The 24278-nt window shown below is 38.8% G+C and overlaps 3 protein-coding genes across 8 annotated transcripts in view; all 3 read left to right on the forward strand.

The window, feature by feature from the left end:
* Nucleotides 1–446: 446 nt before the first annotated feature.
* LOC131673048 (vesicle-associated membrane protein 2-like) lies at nt 447–2704 on the forward strand. Its single transcript, XM_058950704.1, has 3 exons — nt 447–683; nt 1338–1662; nt 1737–2704. The coding sequence occupies exons 2-3, from the start codon at nt 1344–1346 to the stop codon at nt 1775–1777; spliced, it is 360 nt and encodes a 119-aa protein (XP_058806687.1). The 5' UTR covers nt 447–683; nt 1338–1343; the 3' UTR covers nt 1778–2704.
* Nucleotides 2705–3420: 716 nt separating this feature from the next.
* LOC131673040 (chloride channel protein 2) overlaps nt 3421–24278 on the forward strand; it is a 30331-nt gene continuing 9473 nt past the window's right edge. Inside the window, exons 1-2 of one of the 5 annotated variants that reach the window (XM_058950691.1) lie at nt 3421–4193; nt 4865–5604. In XM_058950691.1, coding sequence (XP_058806674.1) covers nt 5554–5604 — 51 coding nt within the window. In that variant the 5' untranslated portion in view covers nt 3421–4193; nt 4865–5553. Of the gene's footprint in view, nt 5605–19526; nt 20065–20300; nt 20389–24278 lie in introns of those variants that run through there. The other 4 variants (XM_058950690.1, XM_058950692.1, XM_058950686.1 and 1 more) reach the window with 4 other exon arrangements.
* LOC131673043 (uncharacterized oxidoreductase YjmC) lies at nt 10748–14151 on the forward strand. Of its 2 annotated transcripts, XR_009302678.1 has the most exons (3): nt 10748–11303; nt 11865–12803; nt 12913–14151. XR_009302678.1 is itself a non-coding variant. In XM_058950695.1 (2 exons), exons 1-2 carry the CDS (start codon nt 10974–10976, stop codon nt 12714–12716), a joined length of 1182 nt encoding a protein of 393 aa, XP_058806678.1. In that variant the 5' UTR covers nt 10748–10973; the 3' UTR covers nt 12717–14151. The 2 variants fall into 2 exon arrangements, 1 of the variants encoding a protein (XP_058806678.1); XM_058950695.1 differs by having other exon boundaries at nt 11865–14151.

The raw sequence follows: 24278 nt of genomic DNA on the forward strand, positions 1-24278 counted from the left end.
CAATTTGTTTCTTTCCCTTAATATTCGTCTAATATCTGATGATTCTGATGTTTAACGGCTCTTATGCAGAAAGTCCGTAACTATTCAATTATTAGTTATAAACTTCAAAAACCTATCCATAGATGGCGATACTAATATTATCCAAATTTTTCGTTTATAAAATATATAGTTATATTTTCTTTAGTTGGGGTATTAATTAATAACTTACTTTTAAAAGTTATATATTGATTTGTCGAATGTGTGTATATACATATACTAACATGATATTTTTTCTTTCATTGTTGCTATGCAGAATTTAATTATTTTAATACAAGTGAGGTTTGAATATAAAGCCAAGCTAATGAAATCGATCTACTCATAATAAGCAAGTCGGAATATCGATTTAAAAACTGATTTGATAAATGAACAAAATTAATAATTATAATGACCGTGATCTCATTTTGGTAACGATGAAAGTTTGGAAAAAATGTGAGTACGTCTCCATCCTGTATAGTGCTGCCATCTACCAAATGTTAATGGAAACTATGATGTGTTATTGTTCGGAAACGATCGTATACCTATACCTAAACTTGTGTGCGTGGATACCTTGGATGACTCGTCATCGGTGAATCCTGAAAATAAACTCAGTTGATTACGCACAATTCCTTGGCATTCCTGTTCTTTTAATAAGAAACTTGACAATCGTAAGTATTTTGGCTGATTTATTGTTTGAATTGACCATTACGTTATTTAAATCAAAATTTCCGTAAGTAAAACCGTATAGAAGTTATTAAAAACGTTGGAACTCGATTCTAACAAGAAAATTTAATTGCGACAGTTATGAAAGTATATATAACATATTCATTACCAACAAGTGTTGATTTGTTCCGCGTGACAACTCAAGATACTTTTCTTGGATAAATACTTTCAGATATTTTATATTCTTTTTGATTCATATATCGGTAAAAATAAAATTGCATCATTGTATCTTTAAATTTTGAGGTTATGGGCGTGTACTTTTGAATTCGTCACCACAATTAACGGTTTCATCAAGATCTTTATAAGGCAAATTTCAATTTTATTTGAATTTTCATAAAAAATAAATCTGATAATTGTACTGCAGAGTATAAAAGTATAGCATGACCTTTATTACAAAGTTATCATTACAAAATTTTATAAATTTACTTAATAGATTTATAAAATTGAATATGTTATATGAGTAAACATTTATTTGATCCCTACAAAAATAAAACACTTACCATAACTCACCTATTATAATAACTATTATAATACATGTTATATTTATTTTGTAGAAGCTAATATTTAATAAATATATGAATTATATTTTTTTCTTAAAGATCAAAATGGATGGTAGTAGTTACTCTGGAGATGGAGATTTGGGAGCAAGGTCTAGTGGACAATCGTCCATTTCAAACAAGAAGCTTCAACAGACACAAGCTAAAGTTGACGAAGTTGTTGGAATCATGAAAGTTAATGTGGATAAAGTTTTAGAAAGGGATTCCAAATTGTCAGAACTTGACAATAGAGCTGATGCTTTGCAGATGGGTGCTGCTCAATTTGAACAACATGCACAAAAATTAAAGAGAAAATATTGGTGGAAAAACCTCAAAATGATGATTATAATTGGTGTGATTTGTGGCATTATTTTGATAATAATAATTGGTATGAAATCTTTTGTATATAATTATTCATAACTCATAGTTATATTGTTAATTTATTTAAAATATTTATTTCAGCTTCCGCATGGCCAAGCTCAAGTTCAGAAGAAAAACCATAATTAACTTCAGACTTACACTTAAGGAAAACTACAGGTTGGGTTTATGGTTCAAAATAAGACAATAAAATCGAATCACTATTACTTGACAATTGTTGGTAAATAAAAAAGCTCATATTTTTGAAACATATTTTCTAACAAGTTATATAAATGTTAGAGTAACCACAGTATTAAGTTACAGTGACCTTATGAGGAAAAATTTATATATATATTTATACAATGAAACGGTTATGTACCTATTGTCTGTGTGTAACCATAATCAAACGATCAATTATTCCTGTCGATTTACAAACCTCGACTAATTTTTGATGAATTTGTCGCATTTTTGAATACTTATATACACGTTGATGATATTTAATATATAGTATACTCTTTATATTTGTGGAAAAGATAAACAAATTAGTGTATTTTGTACTATATACATAAAAAACAAATTGAATGTATTACTAATTTTGTGTGTTAAAAAAAAGCAAGTTTTGAAAATTTAATTTAATCCTATGATTTGTAATATATTGCACAGAAATCCGATTTTGTGATAGACTACTTTTAATAAAAATATTTACAATAACATTTTCCATGTTGTATGTAAATTATCAAACCTATTCAAAGCAGCTGAAGGACTTGTCTCTTTCATTGGTTGTCTAGTTTCTTTGATAAATATTTATGACCTTATACATCATATCAAGTGTATAATTTCATGAAATAAAAATTCATGGACACTGAGTGAATGATTAATCCTAGAGAATTTTAAACACAGTAGGATTATTTACTCATGATTTACATATTATCCCTTGATACGTTTTCAGCTGTTGTACAATATAAGTATATGTGACACAATGTAGAATTTACTTTATCACAAACACGCAGTTAAACAATCGTCAGCAAAAGTTTAGTTACCATGAAATTTCTACTTCAATTTATTATTCTTCATGTATAAAGATCTACTGTTTCATACGAATGTGCAAATAAACAAAGTTTCCGTGTCCAGTACTATAGTAAATCTATGTATATAATCAACACCAAATCTGAATTATAAATATCATTTTGTGCCTGTTCGTAATAATAAAATTAGTAATAATATAAAATTACATTACAATATAATATTGCAACCCAGCAGAGGAAATTAATTTTCTGTTTGCTGGTCTGGGATACAATTATTAAAATGCAACCTAGTGGGAATAAAAATTTTGTTGTCCTATTAACATAAGAAATTATAATTTACTAATTTTTAATTGTTGTATGTTCGTATTTAGTTACTCTTGTCGACTACAAAGTTCGTTCACAACAAAGAATAATTTTCGCTATTTTTTTTTTAATGAATTGATCATCTTTAGCATTGAAAAATAATCCTCGTGGTTTTAAATGTGTAAAAAACGACAGCGCGTGACTAATGTATTTTGGAATATTTAATAATAGATAATTGCAAGTTTAGTAATTGACCTATGTTTTTACATGCCGGAAAAAAATGTGTAACCTTTTAATTACAAAAAAGCGAAATTATTGAACGAGTTAAATATTAGTAATGGCTATAATTTTGAATATATGAACCAATTTTATGAATTTGTGAAAAAAAAAGATGTAAAAATATGTTTTTAATCATTCATTTTATTACAAAATTATAGTTTGATCATTTAAATCTAGATACTAACATAATTTAATGTCTTGAACAATAAAGTTTCAGAGAGCAAAAAGTCTGACACCTTACATAACTACTATTCGAGTAAATAACTCATCTAATGGTCGTCACTGTATACACAAAAAAGTAAACGATGTGGAATCATTCAACAGTAACCAAACTAGAGCTAAACATTATTCAGTTCTACTAGAAAAAAAAAACACGTGACAAATTGTTCATGAATTGCCAAAAATATTGCCAAACCCAATACACTCTTATCCGTAACAAACAGCCAAAGCCTCGGCAAAATTAGAATTCTAAAGAATCGTCTAGATCGAGCACGGCAACAATAAGAACACTGACATCGAGGAACGCCAACTAAAATGAAGATGAAACACATGAAATTTCCTGGCTTGGTACTCAAGCCATCCTCAGATGCTATCTGCAGTAATAAATGCATCGAGCGAGGTACAGCGTCGAGAGAGAGAAAGCTCTTATCGCGAGGAGGGAGGAGGGGGGACCGTACACGCGTGCTGCTCGCGAATTCGCCGCGGAAAGCGCAGAAATCCCGACAGCTATACAATGCGCTCTTCCGATCGGCAAAGCGCGCGCGCGCGCGCTGCGCGGTCCGAGCACCTTGCCGCGCGTGTTGTATATATCAGTCGACTGACGAGCCTCGAGCCGCGCGCAACTGGACGCTCGTTGACGGCGATCGGCAACCGCACGCGCGCGCGTCTCCGTCGCCTGCCGATCGACCTTTCTCTTTCACGGCTTTTCAGCTCTCGCTGTTGATGGTGCACAATTGTAAGATTCGACTTCGTCTCAAACTGCTTGTCATCCAAACGTACACGCGTTCCTTTCTTGTCCTCTCTTTATCGCGTAATTTCTAGCGAAGCGCAACGGTATGCAATACTAATCAGTTCATAAGTGTCGTAAATAAACCTAATGACATTTTTCCTATGTGACTAGCGCGTACTAATATGGTCAGGTGGTTCAATATCAGGAACGCTAATAAACTTTCCCGCGCGCTGTGTTATCTTGATTTAATTGTAAATGGCCTAAAACTATCGATAACATCTAATTACGTTGATGTTAATAAAAGCTGCTCCCCATTAGTCATTTATTAGAAGCGATTCGATAATTATTGCTGTATGCCGTGACACTTATCAAGTGTTTACCATTCCAATTTTAAAAATGAACAATAATGATAATAAAAAATAGCACAAAATCGATTATTCAATATCGTTTATCTTTTAACGGCAGAACCAATTGATGTTTTATTTACTCGTAAAAATTTTGTTCACGGCAAGCTTCGAAATCATAACTCATTTTTACAACATCTGCAAGCATTGCGACGTTTATGTGTCTCCTGCAACAAAAATGAATCATCAGAATGCATATTTCGGAATTTAGGAGCTTTTAAATCGTTTTAAAGCGCATCACTATTGGCGTGGAAATGCTGACTCACTAAAAAGCTCCAAGTTTTCAGTTTCCGAGTTCACGCATAGAGAGAGAGAGAGAGAGAACGCAAAAACTGTAGCTACATGACGAAACTAAGATGAACGAGTGACAGACGCGCGAAGCTTGTAACATCGAGCAGATCTCCAAGAGAGTTGATGAGCTCAAGATCATCCCGAAAAGCAAGAAGGCCGCTGCTGCGCACAGTTTCACAGGTCCGAAATTAGCATTGGATGGTGTAAGTGGAAAAGCCACTAAATAATAACACAGTGCGCGTATGCCGCGACAAGAAAGCTCGGGCATAATAAGAGTGCGGCGTTGAGGCAGCGCTCGACGATTAGATGAGGAATTATCTACGTGACAGAAGAAGTGTGGCGAAGAAGACGATGAGGTCGGGTGGCGGTGATATACAAAGTTGCGAGCACGGCGCTCCCACGACGAGCGAGAAGACAAGGTTGCTCTGAGCAGCAGCAGCAGCAGCAGCAGCAGCAGCAGCAGCACGGAGACAATCTGCCGGCAAGACATTGAAAGTCCGCGTCGTCCGATAACAGGCCTCAGTCGTTCTCTTCGCAACATCCAAAGTGTCGCGTTCGTTGCACGTGCAGCCGATTTTTCCTTCGCGTTTCGTCGCGCAACGTTGACTGGACTCCGTGCGATGTGATCCGGCCGGCTCGTGCGAAGGAGGAACACGCTGAAACAGATAAACATGTCGCTGCACAGGAGCAGCGCCGAAGGTCTCGGCTACCAGAACACTTTGGTAAGTACACGTGCCCTGTATCACTTGGTTCTGTTACGAGCGCGCGCCTCTCGATCTCGCACTGCCCATCGCGAAAGAAAACTGGCGTCGAGAACACAAACATGTTTACGTGGAAAGAAATCAGTACGGTCGCGGTACACCCCCTAGCGCGCCGAAGCGCTTTCCCGCTCGTCACGCGTATTGTTATTTTTAGGTGGTTGCGAGTCGCGAGCGCGAACACCGCAGGTCAGACGAGTGCTCGCGCCTATACACGGTGCACATCGTCGCCGATGTCTCGACGTAAACTGTTTCTCATCGATAGCTTATATTAGGTATTGAACAGCTTTGACGAGCCGCTCGCAACGATTGATAAAAGCCACGTTTCGTCACAACACACCGCAAAGGAATTCTTGCGACAGACGTACTTGCTGCTCGCCTGCTAGAATTCTAGTAAAGCTTCGGCAACTCGCACGACTTACGCTAGTGATCGCAGGCTAAGCATCTTACAGCGACGTTACTGAAAGTTGGCTTGGCGTAGTTTGTTTTGAAGACTCTACGTGAGTCATTTTCCTGGTGATTTGGAAAGTCGCGTACGATATATTTTATTGTTTTGACTTGTCACAGTTTTTATCATCGGCGAATTATTAATGAAAGCATCACAATCAGTTGCTTTGAAACATTGTTGTCGCTGGGAACTTTCAGTTTAACTTCTACGCAACGAAAATCGCTGCAAACACCTGCGCTTCCAAACACAATCATTTTGTTGTGCTAGTATTCTATTGTGTATACACTTCACATGTTTAATATCTTTAACTGTTTTTTCGCAAAATGTCATTGGAAGTAATAATTAATTATAAAGGATATCGAAAACCTAGAATAATATTTTTTTCGCACTATAGACGCCTTTCTACTTGTATTTAGTATATCAATTTTACATACGTTTCCTTTCATAACGAAACATATCTTATCCAAAATCCTTTTAAAGAACTCTTCTATTAGAACACACGATTTTTACTTCGTAAAATCATATTACACAGCTACGCGTGCTCTCAGCCGAGCAGAAATTGTGCGTTAAGTCTCTGATGCATTAATATTTGAATAATATCTGTATTTGTTCGCCCTGATTTGTTTTTAATATCATCTCCACTTTTGCCTTTTTATTTGGTTTCAGTCAGTAAGAACAGAGCCACAAGGATCTTTTGATTATCGAAAATATTCGGGGAAACATAAATGAAATTGAAAAAAATATGTGAGTTAATACAGTGGTTCTTTATAAGTTATCATTGGTCCGCGCTCACTCTTCGACATTAAGTTATCACCATTAGCCGCCCTATAATCGCTAGTGTTTCGTATAGCGAAAGATCACGCTCCAATGACGTAATGTCGAATATTATCATTCATCTTTGTGCACGGTGTACGATAGCAAAGTCTGAAAAATATGATCTCCAATTTTGACGTACTTTCCAGGTTTTGAGGTTAGTAGTAATGAAGTCCGTCTCGTTAGCGCTATTAGCAACTACACAATATTGGATGCTTTTCGAAAACTACAAATATAAACGAATGAAAACTATACGAACCGCATTACAAAGAGGGACATAGTTGTTCGTTTGCGTCAAATTAGTTACAAAAAAGAGTACGTGACGTCAGTCAACTATCAAGTTCTTATTTATTGCGACGAAGTTTCTTTCTCAATTATCTTCGCCGTTCATATTTTGTAAAGATTTATTCGTTTTTTTTGTAATGGCGGGCTTCCATTATCAATAATTGTTTGTCTTGTTTAGACTTCAATTTCACACTTTTGTCATTCTCGTGCGCCTCTCACGAATGTTTTTAAAAATTATGTATTAAGGGTTTAAGCTAGTTTCTTCCATATTTTCAGATACTTTAATAGATCCCACAAATATAATATAGCGAAACATATGATTGACACGCTCATTGAATATTACCGTAACACTTTGCTTTAATTGTAGACAGATGATGATTTGAACAAAAGAAATATTGTCACAATGTCATCTCGATAATGATGATAAATTACTGTCATTACACATGTAGATTCAGTCTTATCTCTCCGAGAAAACTATTACTACAGCTTATTTGAATATTTCGTGTATGTATTTTGCAACGATATCACTATGCCATTGCTTTATTTTTTCAGTAAACTTTTCTCTATGTATATCGCAGCAGCTTAAGATCCTTTTAACGCAAGGAGAAAACCTCATGAACTTGTTCTTTTCTTATCTCTTCATTTTTATTCTTATCAATCAAAGTCAATCACTATTAGACGATACTTTCTTAATCGAATAAAGAAACTCCAAATGACGAAGATTTAATCGTCGAAAAAATCTTTAAAATGTGCAAAGACAAATGTGAAAAAATCCGTTTCCGAGGACATCTCACTCGCACGTCAGTAGCATATTTGCTAAACGTATTCACGAGGCTGTAACGTTGTACCTAACATACTGGGTTAACTTCGATTACGTGACGAATGTGTCGAAACGCTAATCGTAAATCTGTTGAATTTCTGGTTCTCGCCACCAGATCAGAATTCCGAAAAAGTGTAATAATTATTAGCCTAATACCTCCAGCGAACAATTTGTCAAATAACAAAATAAAAGCCAGCAATTATACACTGACGTAAAACTGCTACTGGTCACGTGTTCTATGTATGAGCATTTTTTTTCTCTGCATAGCTCTCCGATAACTACGAGCGCGTGGGTGACCGAGGCAAGGATTTTCTCATATATACCAAGATGCTTTATCGGCAACTCGTGACTAGATTTTCCGAGACGTAAGGGCAGTTGGATGAGTAATGAAATAGGCCACAGTGATAACGCTATCCACCAACTAGTAAAGATAGATATCATTGTAAATATAGATGTATTGAATTATTATGATTCCGAGAAAGAACCGCACGGATAGGAATAAAAAGATGTGAGGAAAAATCTTCGATTCAATTCTTTGAAATACGCCCTAATTGAATTGTGAATGGTCAAAATAATAGTAATACAATCATATGGCGCTGGGCTTTGTGCGTCGTTTCATACTTTAGTGACTTTTGTATTTATTAATGAATTCATCATCATTTGATTAGGATGCTTGCTAAGAAACAAAGACAATAGATGTGAATATTCTCAACGTCACGGGTTTTTCATCTTTTGTATTATCGACCTAAGCACTGGTTGATTTTGCAAAAAAGAAAAAAATGATAATGTAACTGAGGTGTAATCTTCGATTCATCAAAGTGAATTATTGGCATCACCGGGTTGCAATTCAATACGCGAGCATCTCAAACCGATGATTTTGTAAATGAAATTACTTTGAGCACATCAATAATAAGGCAATAGTGAGCATGACAAACATGATTATACGACGCGTCACTCAATTATCCGGTGATTTACGCGCAGGTTGCTTGTAGATGATCAATTGGCGCAGCTCGGATTTTCGCATTTTTGTACAGCATCGCGGTTTATTTTTTATCCAATTCAATAGATTTCCACTGATGTAATTGATGAAATTATTTGTTATAAACTGTAGTTGACACTGCACTTGAAAATCCTCCATGTAGTTCGCTCGGCATGTTGGAGAGATCGCGACCCACCAACTACCTAAATTAATTTCATTATCGCACTCTTCAATTTTCGAGGCATCAAACACTCTCCAAAAAGATATACTCGGCAGCTTTCTATTCAACCGAGGTAATGTGGAGGATTTCATGGGGGTATTAGGCTATGGAGGAAGCCACACGTATTTTCAGTGAGTGATCTGTGATCGACGCAAGAGATGCCTTGAGGCGCGTGGCACGTACTTGTAAGTCTACTCCTATCGCGTCGAAATTGATACTCCTCCGATTCCATTTGACATTTTTACAGCGGAGTACACGTTATATCATTGCACAATTTATTTTATCTTCCTTTGAGAAACGTACAGATCACTGTTTCTATTTCTCATCTACGAAACGAATCTTTTTGAGAAATCGTTCAAGTGACCTTTGTCGAGGGAACATTCCACTGCGAGTCGTTTAGCTTCAATGCTACGGCTAGTTACCAAATTTGTTGACTGATAGGCACAAATGAACGAACGAACGTCTGCTGGCGGCGGAAAAGTAGCCGCACCCAAAAATAACAAAACAGCAGATGTATTTTAAGTGCAGGCACTTTTAAAAATAAAACGAAGAGAGAGAGAGAGAGAGAGAGAGAGAGAGAGAGAGAGAGAGAGAGAGAGAGAGAGGTGAGATGTACACAATGCAACGTCTAGCCGTCGACGATTCTATTTTCGCGCATTGCAGTTCAAGCGAGCAATAATGAGGCGCTCATAGCAACGCGGAAAATTCAGTTTTCGCACGTGCGTAGAGTCAACGCGACTCCCTACGTCACTGTGCGGAGGAAAGCTATCAGTGCAATGGATTCAAATGCCTCGGACGACGCTGGACACTCCAAGGTGTATGGGGCGAGCAATAGTCACGAAAGTAACATCGAACAGGAAGTCGCGCCGACGACGAGCGAAATGGCGCGCGCTCCGTATCTCGGACTGCAATTGGCGAGTGCGGTCGAGTCGCGGGCGCGCGCACGGCTGTGATATGGCGAGCAGTGCGCCGCCCGCGAGAGCGCGAAATTACGGTTAGCTCGACTTCCAATGCTGCGTCAAATGTATAAATATTGTTGTGGCTGCACTGAAAAATAACGAGTGAAATTTAATGAAACGAATCAACGAACAAGTTCAGCTTGTTGGCATTTTACGAGCATAACCTTGCCCGCTGAGCGCCAAGCGCAAAATTATCGTAACGATAGCAAACGGAAAATTTATGAATGCAAATAAGTGAGCGCAAAAGGCGCAGGCAGTAAAACGGCAAGATTAAACGCCTCGGTCGTGAAAACAGCATGAAGAGCAAACGCAATTTGCCGGCGTCCCGTAGATAAAGGTAAGCAAACAAGCAAATTAGCCGGAGGAGGCAAACATTCGACGCGAATAACCGAATATATCCCGATTGATTATTCCAGCGAAAGCTCTGAAGGTGCAAGGGAGAACCGGCCAGTTGAAAAGAGGAAATAAAAAGAAAAAAAAACGGGGGGGGGGAGGGAAGCAAACGAGACCACATCGATAAGTGAACTCTCTACAATGTCGCGATAATGGCACGCAAAGAGAGTGAGAGTAGGAGCGGCCGGTCAGAAATAATCAACAGCCCGAGCGCGATGTGGCAATACGGCTGTTACGTACAGTGAGATCGAACGTCGCGCGACAGCGTCGTTTCGCGCGCCGCGTGATAACGCACTATCGCTTCGCGCGATACGCTCGCATTTCGTTCCCTTCGCTCGCTCTCTGTGGAGTATCGCGCCGATCGGCGAAGTCTCACACCTGTGCGTCTCCACGTCGACTTGAGCCTCGGCTCGGCGATGGCGCTCAGGAGAGTATGCAGTCGCGCGAGCTCGTATCGTTTAGCTTTCCAACGCTGCGAGCAGCATGCAGCCAAGATGGCGAACGTTGCCACAGCCGGCGACGACTGCGTTGTAGCCAAGGAGGAGGTCGTGCGATTCATTTCCGACTGCATGCAGAAGGCTGGATCTAACGGCGAAGACGCGCGCACGATTGCCCATCACCTGATGACGGCCGATTACAGGGGCCACTTCAGCCACGGTATGAATCGAATGGAGATGTACGTGAATGACATCAGGCATAAGCTCACCGATCCTAAAGCTCGACCACAAGTCGTCAACGATTTTCAGGTTTGCTTCGACGTCACACCGTTCTATACAACTTTCGCTCGTGATTTCGAGAAAAGATTTTTTAAGTTGAACGTTGCCATCGGTCACTCAGTGACCACACGTTGTTGCCGCGCTGATCCTTACGCTGCTGTTTCAAAACGATTTTATGAACTATTTATAAGCATATACAAATTAAGTTACTCCGCCTTATACACACGTTGATGAATAGTTTGGCATTACTTTCAACAAAACATATATCGTTCATTCGATGGGAGCTACGTATATATTGAAATGCAGGGGTAATTATTGATATTGAATAAGATATTTTTTCATTATTACAAAACAAAGAGTCGAGTGATACCATTTCTCATGGTTTATGTGCAAGTAAATTGTGGCATCTCTTTTTTATCGTTAATAATGTGAAATATTAGTTAAGTAAATATGAAACGACGATTTTATTGGAGACTGCCAAGATAACTGAAATGAAATCGCAACTAAAAAATGATCGAAATGCAAGTTATTCTTACGGGATTACGATAGAATGAAATAACAAAGGTAACGTATGTATTTTATCATCTACAGGCAATAGCCCTGGTGGACGGAAACAACAGTCTGGGTCAAGTGGTGGGCAAATATTGCATGAAGTTGGCAATAGAGAAGGCCTGTAAGTTCGGCATTGGTATGGTGGCAGCTAGGGGCTCCAACCACTATGGCATTTGCGGCTACTATGCCCTCATGGCAATGGAGCACGACATGATCGGTTTCAGCTGTACAAACACAAGTCCCTTGATGGCACCAACTCGCAGTAAAAAAAGTGCTCTGGGTACGAATCCTCTGGCACTGGGCATGAAAGCGAGCAATTGCGACGAGTTCGTTTTAGATATGGCGACAACAGCGGTGGCGCTCGGTAAAATCGAGCTGGCGAATAGGAAAGGCGAATCTATACCCGAAGGATGGGCTATGGATAAGGAAGGTCATTTGACCACGGAGCCAAAAAAGGCATTGGAGTCTTACTTGTTGATGCCTCTCGGTGGCGCTGAAAAACATTCGGGCTACAAAGGCTATGGTCTGGCTACGATGGTTGAAGTGCTGTGTGGTATTTTGAGCGGAGCACAGTATGGTCCAAATGTACGCACGTGGAAGACTGGCGACGCAGTAGCGAACTTGGGTCAATGCTTTATGGCGATCAATCCAGAAGTGTTCGCGCCAGGATCCAAAGACAGATTGGCTCATCTTTTGCAACAATTGAGAGAGCTGCCAAAAACCGGTGACAAATGTGTTCAGGTGGCGGGTGATCCGGAAAGAACTGCCATGGCTAAAGTTGACAAAGACGGTGGCATCGAGTATCATCCTAATCAAATAAAAAATTCCGCGGATTTTGCTAAAGAGATGGGTGTTGAGCCGATGAAACGCGTCAAGAAGAACCGATGTTGATATTAACGTTCATCGTACAATCGCCTTCAAAAAATCAAGCGTGCATAATATTTCATATTAAATTGTTTATCTTTTCCGAAGTGCAAGGTAACAATAAGTATTTTTTTATATTTTTGACTATTTATATGATACTCAAAAAACGTTATGTTTGGCAAATTGTAATATCTTTAATTAAATCTTGTGTTTTTATCGTTAGGAGCAATACTGTTTGTAGTAAATATAGAAATAAACTTTTTTTATGATCTTTTCACACCGTGGAAAATCATAATCTCTGCAAAAAAGTGCATGCTCGTATGGAATTGCTAATATTCCACATGTTGCTGTCATAAATAATGGAAGAATTGCACACATTACATTACGTCGATGGATGTTACTTAACAAGAAACCGGTACTCTGCCGTCTGACGCGCATTTGTACTCTTTGTCATAAAATCTGCAAGTTTTTTCTCATAAAACCGGATTAAACTGTACCGATTTTATTTTTTTATTTAAATACAGTCTACATTTCTAAAAACCTCTTGAAATCACAGCATATACCGGTATATTTTATGCGAGTTGGGTGACAGCATTCGAAACGAGTGTGAAACGTACTGTAGAAATACAACACGCGATAATCCAGACATAGTGTATTCAACATGCCAATATTTAGGATGAAAGATGCTCTTATAATATAAGCATTCTGTAAAAGCAAATAAATAATAAATTGATAGAAATAAGCTTGGCTCAAACGCAGCGTGGTCTTTCTATAAGTAATCTCTAATCTTGTCTTAGAATTTCGGTATTGAGTCACGTGATGAGTTTGCGAGTAATTAAGGACTCCAAATGGTATAACGCTTTACAGGAACAGAGTTGATCTTTGAAAAAATGTAAAATAAAATTTGATACCTAGATTGACTCATATAACTTTTCGGTGTTGAAGCCAATTCATTTACAACGACGGAATCAATCAAAATAAAATTCAAGTTGTATTATATTAGTATATCGGAATCTGTTGAAAAGGAAAGTTCTTTTTAGACTTCGACAGTCAACCATCAAAATCAAGTGCAATTCCTGTTTAGTCTTATAGTAAATCTAATAACTTTTGATAGTTCAGTAATCAAAAATCATTAAGAAATCAATGAATTCTCGGGCACCTTTAATACGCGGCACCTTATCAATGTCACCATATTTGTACTGTATCATTTATATATTTTAGCAGACATGTATGATCGCCGTTGAATATTTTTTCGATCAATAATCTTAGATATGAGTTCTGAGTAAAAGCTTTCTTTACGGATTTGCAAACCAATATTCAATATCTTATCTTAATACGTTGTAAATAAGTATTCGTTCTTTTTAAAAACTTACATTGATTTTAATCTATAAAATTTGTTTGGTGAGCAAAAGAACAAAAAAATTATATTAAGCATTGATAATTAATTGAACAAATGATACAATCCATATAATAAAACGTCAGAAATAAAAATTTGCGGAAGATTCCTCATCGCATTTCACATCTCTTCGGCAATAAATCCTAGTACATACAGGCGTCTCCGACACCCTTAGTCCACTCGGCAGCAGCACGAGCCACGTGTAATCAAAATGCCAAGAGTCGCCGTAGCCAGTAACGAGTGTATTGTAACCGAGCAGCATAAGGTGGTACAGCACAGGTAATCAAAATGCCAAGCACCGTTGCTAGCAACAGTTGTGCAGTAATCAAGCGGCACGATGCACCACACAATGCAGTCAAGATAGCGAGTGTTAGCTACGATTGTATTGTAACCCATCAGGAATAAGACGTGCGATCCATTTTCGATAGTATACAGAAAACTGACTTGAATGATGCAGTGCTCATGCGGTTGCCCATCATATAATGAGTAATCACTTCGAGGAATACTTTAGTCACGAGATAAATCGTATATGAAAATACTTGTGAACGATATCAGAAATATGTTTACAAATCCTGATGCTCGATAAGACATCACTAATAACTTTCAGGTTGGCATGGTGATACATAAATTTCATTAATTAAACAAAGAAATACAAAAGCTATATATTCGATCTTTTACCTTTCGCAGGAGGTTGCAACAGTCTCGAACAAGTAGTAGGCAAACATTGCAGGGAGCTGAACATCGAGAAAGCACGCAAGTTCGACATTTGTATGCGGAAGCTTTCTTGACAGTAATCCCGTTATGTCAGCACCAACTCGTTGCGAACAAAGGGTCCTCGCTGTCAATTTAATATCACTTGACTCGGGACCGAGTAACGACGAAAAATTCCTACTAGATATTACTATAGCGGTAATGGTTTATTTTTGGTAAAATAGAGTTGGTGAATATAGAAAAAGTTAATCTCTATTCAAAAGACGGGATATGGACAAAGATACGGCAATAAGATGGTGGAAGTCTAAAATATCGATGCCACTTGGTGGTGAAGAAACTAAATTTCTACTATAAGCTCTACGGTTTGTCCACGATGTTTAGAGTTTTATGATGTTTTGAAGGTTATTGAGATGGTATAGCGAACTTGAGTCACTACCTCATAAGTATTCATCCAGAAGTCTCGGCACTTAATCGAAAGACAGATTGTCAATAAATTGCAACAGCTGGGGAAGCTATATGTGACGAGAGTGCGACGATCGCCGACGATCCAGAACGAAATGCCAAGGCCAAAGTTGACAGGGATGACGGTATTGCGTGTCATCCAAACAATCAAAAAATCAGTTTGGTGAAATTTGCTAAGGTGATGAATTTGGAGCCTATGAAAGCATTATCATTATTATCAAGCAGAAACAATATTTGAAATTGTATATTTTTATAGCTGTCGAACTTTTGTTTATCAGTAATTGTACTCTTTGTTGTGTAAAACCTTCGAAATCTATTGTGATCGAAGCGTCCGCTGTAACACGAATCATACGGAACGAGCTTTTTTTTTTTATATATCAAACGATTTCCCGATGCGCGCGAAGCAAAAATATTTTTCAAGCGCCTCTAACATTCCTCGATTTCATTGAAGCGTAGAAGCGCATCAAAGTGTAATTTTTCGCAGGCTCAGCGGCCACTCTGGAATAACGCGCGCGAAACTGGAACGCGCTCTGTAAGAGAGGCGCGCACGGCACAGCCGGGCGCGCGCGCAGGTGTTAGGTTGATTTGACGCAAGGCGTACCAATATTTGCGCGAGCGTGTGTGTAATCTAATAATTTGATGGAAACAAGCCTCTCTGTGACGCAACGCCTGCCTCCTCGCTACGAGCAAAGTGCTGACCTTGTCGAATCTCTGGCGGCTCGAGTCACGTGACGATTCGATTCTAACGACAGGTGACACGCAGCTGACGGCGAGCGCTCGAGATATGTATCGCGATACGCTTCGTTTGTAATTGTAAAACGATGGCATTGGCAAAATTAAGTATATAATCCACGTTCACGCAAATACACGAGATGTTGAATAATCATATCAACGAATTATATATTATCATGTTGACAAATTATAGTTTTTCTTAAAAATACTCAGAGAAATATTAAATGTATCGTTCATAAGTATCGCTCGATCGATTCATCATTTGCAAGCACATATTTCCAAGTAATTCTGGAGTGTGATTGAAATTCGTTTCTGTCCTTCTAACAATGCATTGTCCGAGTACACAACATACTTTCTTGTGTCATACAAACATAATCAGACCGCAAGAAGAAAAGACAGATGAATCCAATTGCATAAATTGGTCATGAAAAATCAAACCTCGACTTACATAGTTAATACGTTTACAAATCAAGTATATATCAGCATGAACTTTTCCGGGTATTAATTGTTTAGTAATTTTAAATTACTGATGCCTGATTTCAAAACTTATCATTGATTTAGACACATGTTAATATATTATTTCTTAGCAAGCCAATATCACACGTATATATCCAGACTATAAATAAAATCACATTTATAAATCACACGTAAATGAATAATTTGAAATAATTCATTATTAGAAAATTAGAAAAACGATTTATGACTATCAACAAATAAGCGTCCATCGATCACTATTTCATTCATTGGCCATTCATGCTATTTATCAGAGCACCATGCATAAATATGCAACGACAATCCACTCAACCTGTTTATTCCGATAACTTTGGTTAGAATAAAAAAATATTGTTATTATCATTAACCCTTGATTCGTGTGTGTGTGTGTGTGTGTGTGTGTAACCCAATAACTGCATGGACGTCATGTAATTATAAAACTGAATTCATTAACAAAGAGATGGGCGAATGCTGACGATTCGGTCAATCAAACACTTTTAATCACATTATTTATACAGAAAAGTGAATGAAACAGTATATCAACAATGTATTTCACGTATCTTTAACTCCTCTGCAAAATATTCAGAAACAACTGCGTACAAGAAATATCGACGCTGAAGGTTATAGAAAAAATCGACACGAGCGAAAATAATCATATAATAAATTCCAATGGAAAATGAGGCCGTGCGCGTGCGCAAGTTTTAAAGCCGAGGCATGTGAGCTTTGTCGTGGAAAACGCGGCGAGAGTATTCCCTAAGCGCATCAAAGACTCGAGTAGCAGGAGAGAGAAGCAATTCGGTCGCTGTGAGCTACTGTAGGTATGTGTGCGTATGTAACGCAGCATTAACTAATTGAAGTAGCCCAATACCGTGACGAGGTCGTAGAACCCATGGGACAGAGTGCGCTAGGTGAGCTCTCTCTCTCTCTCTCTCTCTCTCTCTCTCTCATCCCGTTTGCTCTGGCTCTCACTCTGCCACTGCCACTGCTGTCATGATAAACAGCGAGCAGTGCGCACGGCTTGGCTAATTGCAGCGTTGATTGTGCGATTTGCGTCGGCGAGGTTGACTTTAATGTCAACATTAACAGTAATAACCGCCTCTCGTCGGTGGATTAATCTTCGGAGATACTTCAATCGTATGTGCCTCTGAATTGTATGAGGAAGTACTCACTGATCGGATAATGAAAAGGAAACTTATACTCTTGTAGTGATCTCAACGTTGATTCTGAGGAATCTTCTCGAGGCTCGTTGATATTGATTAAATAATTTATAATTCCACGCATATTTATTTTAAACAACGAACTAGTTTGATTGCATGAGAATTGCATCGGTAGATAAAATAGTAAAACATGCTCAGCCGTAATAACTCTTTAAGTTTGGCGCCAGCAAACCTCAGGATTTTGTTTAATCGCACAACAGCAATGTTAAACAAACGGGATAAGCTAATTTATTTGCGACCTTATAACGAAGACAAAGTCTTGGGCTATATACGCGAGAAAATAAAACAGCTTGTATTGCGGCGACTATTCTGCGATTAGTACAATTTTAGGGATCGGAGCTTTTTTTCTTATTCCGTTGATACGATTGGTCCGACAAAAATTGTAAGGTAAGAAAGTGTCGAATTAATATTTTCCTCGTAATTTATTGTCTTAATGAATGGTAATATATTATTATCAAGGGATCTTATGAGTATTTAAAGGGTAAACAATTTCATAGTTTTACGACGTGAAATATTACCTGTTTGCACGTAACTCTAATTCACAAAAAAAATGCTCAACTATTAAAAAAATTATCTTAGTTGCTAAAGGAAAAAGAAGGCACGATAAAACTGTAGGTCGGCCGACCACCTAAAATTCATCACGATATTCAGCAATAACTCCGCAGCGTAAGTGTAAGATTGCACTTAATTAAAAAATAAGCCAGCTGTAAGAAAGATATATCCACTCTAATATCCGCGTATACAGCGACTAATGTACGTCTTTTCAAATACAAACTAACCCAAAAAAAAACGAAAAAAAATCATCGCACTTGACCTTTGCAACGGAAAAGGTGGCGTTCCACGCGTGTGTGCTACACGAGATCGATCTCGTCAAAGAAAGCGTTGCTGCGCGTGAAATTGGAGTTCGTTTGGCGCTCGTGCGCTTTGGTAAGACGAGCTGAATTACGAGGTAATTTTGGCCAATGATAACTCGTGACTTTGAAGGCAGCTTCCTACGAGGGTCCCCCTTTACCGAACACACGCTCACAGAGTCATATATACTACTGGTGCTCGAGGGAAGTCGCTTATTACCAAATGGCTTACTGTACAATCGGCACAACAAATCCCATCATTGTGCGCGAGCCACTATCTCTCTTCGCAGGTCTTCGCACGCCTCGAGCACACGCGTATTGCCTTCGCATTCCCTTTTTCTCTTTTGTTTAATGTCACAGCGGAAACGCAAAATTTGACGTTAATTCCAGCGGGAAATACTGGATTATTCCGCATCAGCAGTGAAATAAATCTCCTTAGACGGGACTCCAATATTAGAACTACACGACCAAGTCTAGACTATTTGCGACGCTTTGACTCAGAGCAAAGAGAATTTCGAGAGTATTACAACTCGTAAAATCCAGAATTGAAATCACTTTAACCGATTTAATTAGCGTACAGCTGAGTCGCGCTAAATTTACACGCGCGAGATATTTTCCACATTACTCAAAGCGCTTCAAGGTGGAGCGAGTGACCGCTGACAATTAGGCTCTGCGATTTGAAAATGAAACCGCTTACTTTCGTAAGTCTAATCATACACTATCTGTGCATTCGTGCAAGAGATAAAATAGAGAGAGAGAGAGAGGAACAGAGACAGAGAGACGAGGAAGAGATCTTGGCGGCATTTCCTGTAGAGAAGCAAGCGGCAAATCTAGAAGATGCGTGTATAACGAGCTTAACCGACGCGCGCTCATTGGAGGTGTTCTCGCTTCCGAGAGAGAGAGAGAGAGAGAGAGAGAGAGAGAGAGAGAGAGAGAGAGAGAGCGGGCGAAGCGCAGGGGGTCAATTTGTGCCTCGCTGACTCTCGCTCTCGCGAAGAGAAGCTGTGGCGGCAAATTGCCCGTGAGCCTCAACATAGGCACAATCATTTGATAAATTGAGAGAGTAGCACGAGCAAGTAGCTAGCAACACTGGCGGTTGCTTGTCCAGTCAGTCAGTTTGAGTCACGTTGGCGTCGCGTCGCTAGGAGAGATAACGAAAATGTGCGAGCAAACGACGAGCCCCCTGTCAGTAGTGTTGCTCAGGTGGTTGTTTTCTGTGCCACTCTAGTGTTAGCCTTGCATTACAACCGACAATCTAATTCAACGGCGAACGCAAACATGGCAAAAAGCCAGAATCACGTAGGCGAGAAAATCAACATGACGAGGATGCCGACAACGGCGACGCAGCAGCAGCATCATCATCACCATCATCATCACGCGAATAGCAAGGCCAAGGAAAAGGAGAAGGAGAGTCTCCTTCACCTCCATCCCGATGGCACCGAGGAAGAGATCGACAAGGAGTGGGAGGAGTTTTCCAGGCTCATGGAAAAGTTCAAGGAGCGCAAAATCAATAGGTATCACTCGCTGTTGCGCTGAGCTTTCGAGTTCCCCCCCCCCCCCCCCCCCTTATCCCAACGAGCATGCTGCAAAATTATTAATGACAAGTTTTTCGATGAGGCAAATCAATTTAATTGACCGTACACTTAAACGAGTATCTCCCGTATAATAGCATGCTCTCAAAAAGTTATTGTACATGGTGCACACAGCAGTATCGATTAGATAATACAACGCTGTCTTTTTTTATCATCAGGCCGTCGCAAGCGTTCTATCCATGCCCTCCGTCTGTTGTCGACGATGATCAGCAAGAGTTCGATCCTTTCGACTATTTTAACACATATGTAAGAGCCGACGTTATTATTACTATTGGTCTTTTGCTCTGGCATTTACATCGCTCTGCTATACGTTCCCTTTCATTTTTCAAGCTCGAACGCATCTAATCTGTTATTCTCTGTATGTGACTTTTAAAATTGTTAATTCTTCTTCTAAAATTTTTCATATTACTATATTTTTTTCCCCTTTTTGTAATGTTTACTTGCTAACTTTCCGTTGTAGATGTATTTTTGCAAGCGAGATCTGGTTGCTTTGATTCATGATTAAAACGAGCATTCATTGACGAATTCATCAAATTAGTTATCTCTCATAATTTACATTATCATTGTTATATAAAAATGTCCGTTATTCAAAAGTTCATTCTATACAACTCATCAAATAAATTTCTAGATTCATTGCAATAACTCTACATATGATGTCATAAGTTACTCTATTTGAACGGCTGCCCTTCATTTATCTGACAAACTACACGTGTTGAGAGCCAATAAATGGACGCTAATAAATGGGATTCAATTCATTACCATTTCAGAAATACACTCAATATTAAAAAAAATTGTCGAAATATCCTGTTTTCATTTATTTATTTCATTCAAGTTTCTGATCCAACAGAAAAAATACAAAACGACTTTTCATTTGCAATTTAACACAACAAAGTTTTATAAAAATTTCAGAAAAAAGCAGCTTCATGTGTCAGCTTAGCCACACGTCGAATTGAACAAAACGGAAGCCAACGACGCCGCATCTAATTACGGCTAAACAGCTCTAAACTGCGCCGCTTACTCGCGAGTCGACGTATCAAAAAGCAATTTTTCGCGGATCATAAAGCGCGACAAACTAACCGGCGCGACCTTTGGTTAGTAGCCAAACCTGTTTTTGGTGAAATATCACGTGCCTCTCGAGATCTTTTCTCGGGGAAATTGTCGGCGACGCATTGTTGCTCTCTATATAATCACGCGCTTGTCAGAACTCATTCCCCCATTCCCCTCGCGCTGATTTTGCACTTTTCATTTCTAACATACGTGAGCTAATGGCATTTTTCAATCTCAAACGAATATTTGTATTTTTTTTTTATTTCTCGGAAAAAAAGTCAATAAATGAAATGAAGTGGCAGCTGTTTAATTTTAACGAGGATTACGTTTGAATGATTTGTATACCGGTGCGATGATCGTCTAATTTTGACAGGAATCCCTTTTGAATTGTTAATATATGAGAGATAATTCAAAAATGACTGAAAAAAAAGTAAATATCTCCTGTTGTCATAGGCTCGATTCTTCGTTCCAAGCCAAAAGCCCAAACTTATTAGTTTCTGCATCAACTATCGATGGTAACAACTCACAAATCAAACGAGCATGTGCACGGAATGGAACGAGGCTAAATTATGAAAATGTGCGTTGAACAGCTTGTGCATGCTGCTTGCTGTAGTGCAATTTGCTTACAGTGACAATTGTCGAGCTTTACGTATATAAATAAGCCTTGACGCACTCTATACAGCAGTAATCCACCTCCGTCTAGACACCTGCGATGCGATTCACTGGTTTATAAATCATTGATCCGCGCGTTAGGTGGAAAATCATTCAACTAGTTTTTGCGCTTAACAATTGGTAGTTATTAAATTGAAATCTCTACCACTCTGTCACAGTGCGTTAATTGACCGTCGTGCGATTCGTTGACTTTTTCACGCGCACTAACAGCCGATCATTAGCATTATTTATAATGCATTTGCGGCATCGAGTTCAGTCAACTTTATCATTGGCGTTTCGACATAATCCTTCTTTATATCTATATCTGAAGCGTAAGGCATTAGAGATTAGAATGTATGTGGTTGAGAAAAAAAGATGTTATAAAAAAGCTACTTCAGAACATGTGACTTGAGTCACGAGTTGCAGATGATTAGCATTGCAAATAGTATTCTCTCTATCTGTTTCGTGGAGTTCTTTCAGAGAGAAAAATAATCTTTGTCGTTTCGTCATTTCTTTGATCTTCATTTTTTTTTTACATGGACCGTCATCGTTTCGTAATGTTGTGAATTAGGCGCCGTTGTTTTCTTTTTTCTTTCAGCGTGCAACCACGTGCAAAATTATCAACACTCAAAAAAAAAAGCGGTACTCGTAAAAGAGACACAATAAGTGGGTCACATATTTTAATCGCATAAAAAATCTGTAATCGACACGGTCTTTTCAAGTGCCAATAAAATTGATTGTAACGAGCTCGCAAGTAAATTCTCATTGAAAGAGAGGGAGAGAGAGAGAGAGAGAGAGAGCGAGAGAGTAGTGGTTTATGTCTTTGGCAAGTTGGGAATGAAACGAGCTCTTTTGAGGACTCGTTATGAAGGCGCGCATGACGGGCATATAGGAATATCTGGTCTCGGCCGTATACTCACGTGAGTCCCTGCAGAAAGTGCGCTTTCGGTACCACACGTTCGTGCACACATGTGCGCTACGCTCCGATTACACCGCGTATGTATATAGTACGCGTCGTGATTACCTGCCAGCGCACTACTCTATTCAACCCTTATAAACCGTTTTGCGAATTGCTTTTTTTATTGACAGCAATCACGTATACACTTGCCGTTCGCAATTATTCGACGGAAAATTTTCGAGGAATATTTCGTTTTATTGTACAAGCTATTTTTCGTATGCAGTTTGATCAAAATGAATTTTCAAGCCCAACAACGGACATGAAAGTTTCGGTGCACTAGTCGAACGATACATCAGAATTTTCAGTGGGTGAATTAGAATCAGGTGTTGTACCTGTCGATCATGTCACAACGACATTGTCACGATGGACAGAAACAAGCATTCTTCAAATAATCACATCAAATCTAATAACTCCCAACTTAAGTATTCGAACTCCCGAAAAAGTATTTGACTACTACGCGAGACGTTGGAACGTGAATCTTACTTTGCTTTTTTCCTGCTCGAATTAATCAGAGCGCAATTACGAAAAGTAAGAAATCTTTCGCTTACACGAGCAGCGTCTGCGATTGGATCGCTATCAGTTAGATTTATACCGATAAAATCCAGTGAATACACGCACGCACAGACACATATACACCCTGTTAACATATAGTTGAGATTCGCAAATATGAAAAGATCAATCACGCGCAGGTGATGTTAAGTAATCGCATAAATCGTTTAGAAAGAGCTCAACGATGACGGAGCCTCGCAGTCTGTCGCGACAAACGAGCTCAATGCAAGTTTTTGCACGCTTAGTTGCATACCAAGCAAACAAACGAGCATTCGCAGAGTATTCGGAAGTGCCGCTGCGGCACTATTAATATTTTTAGAGCGCGACGGGGATTAGGGGTTTGATATTATGCGGCCCTATTTACGCTAAAATTGGATTTGCGGCCGATTGCCCAGTAGGACGTGGCCGTTATTGACGTCAATTCCCTCCTTCGCGTCATCCGAGAGAGCGAGCGAGAATCAGAAACAAACTCAAGATGTCCACTTTGTTTTCTATATATAAAGTTTTCATGCAATCTCGGTGGATATGACCAATCGCCTGTTGGATCGTTTTCACTTGATTGACGCTCCCTTAATGCGGCACACCTTAGACTTTTCCAATTGATCTACTTAAAGAGTCATGTATGCGATCTCCTTAACTTGGAATCATAAGGTGGATATTCATGACTTTTCAGTATGTTATGTGTCTTGATGTTGCCAAATTGATGAATGTTTGTTTTCAGGGAAAAACCCGCTCAATTGGTAATGAACAAGCTTACCAGTAACGATTTAATTTTCGCAAAATTTGAAAATAAAAATTTGTATCGATATAATTAATTGAAACGAGCGTACCTACGAACTAAGCCATTAGCCACGCGCTATCAAACCATTACGATTCGAGCGCACGTCCGAAATCGCAGACTAGCTCGTCACTCGGCATCGAGTAAAGTCTC

The sequence above is a fragment of the Phymastichus coffea genome, unplaced genomic scaffold (assembly GCF_024137745.1).
Source record: "Phymastichus coffea isolate CEN01 unplaced genomic scaffold, Cenicafe_Pcof_1.1 PCOF00165, whole genome shotgun sequence".
Lineage (NCBI taxonomy): Eukaryota > Metazoa > Arthropoda > Insecta > Hymenoptera > Eulophidae > Phymastichus > Phymastichus coffea.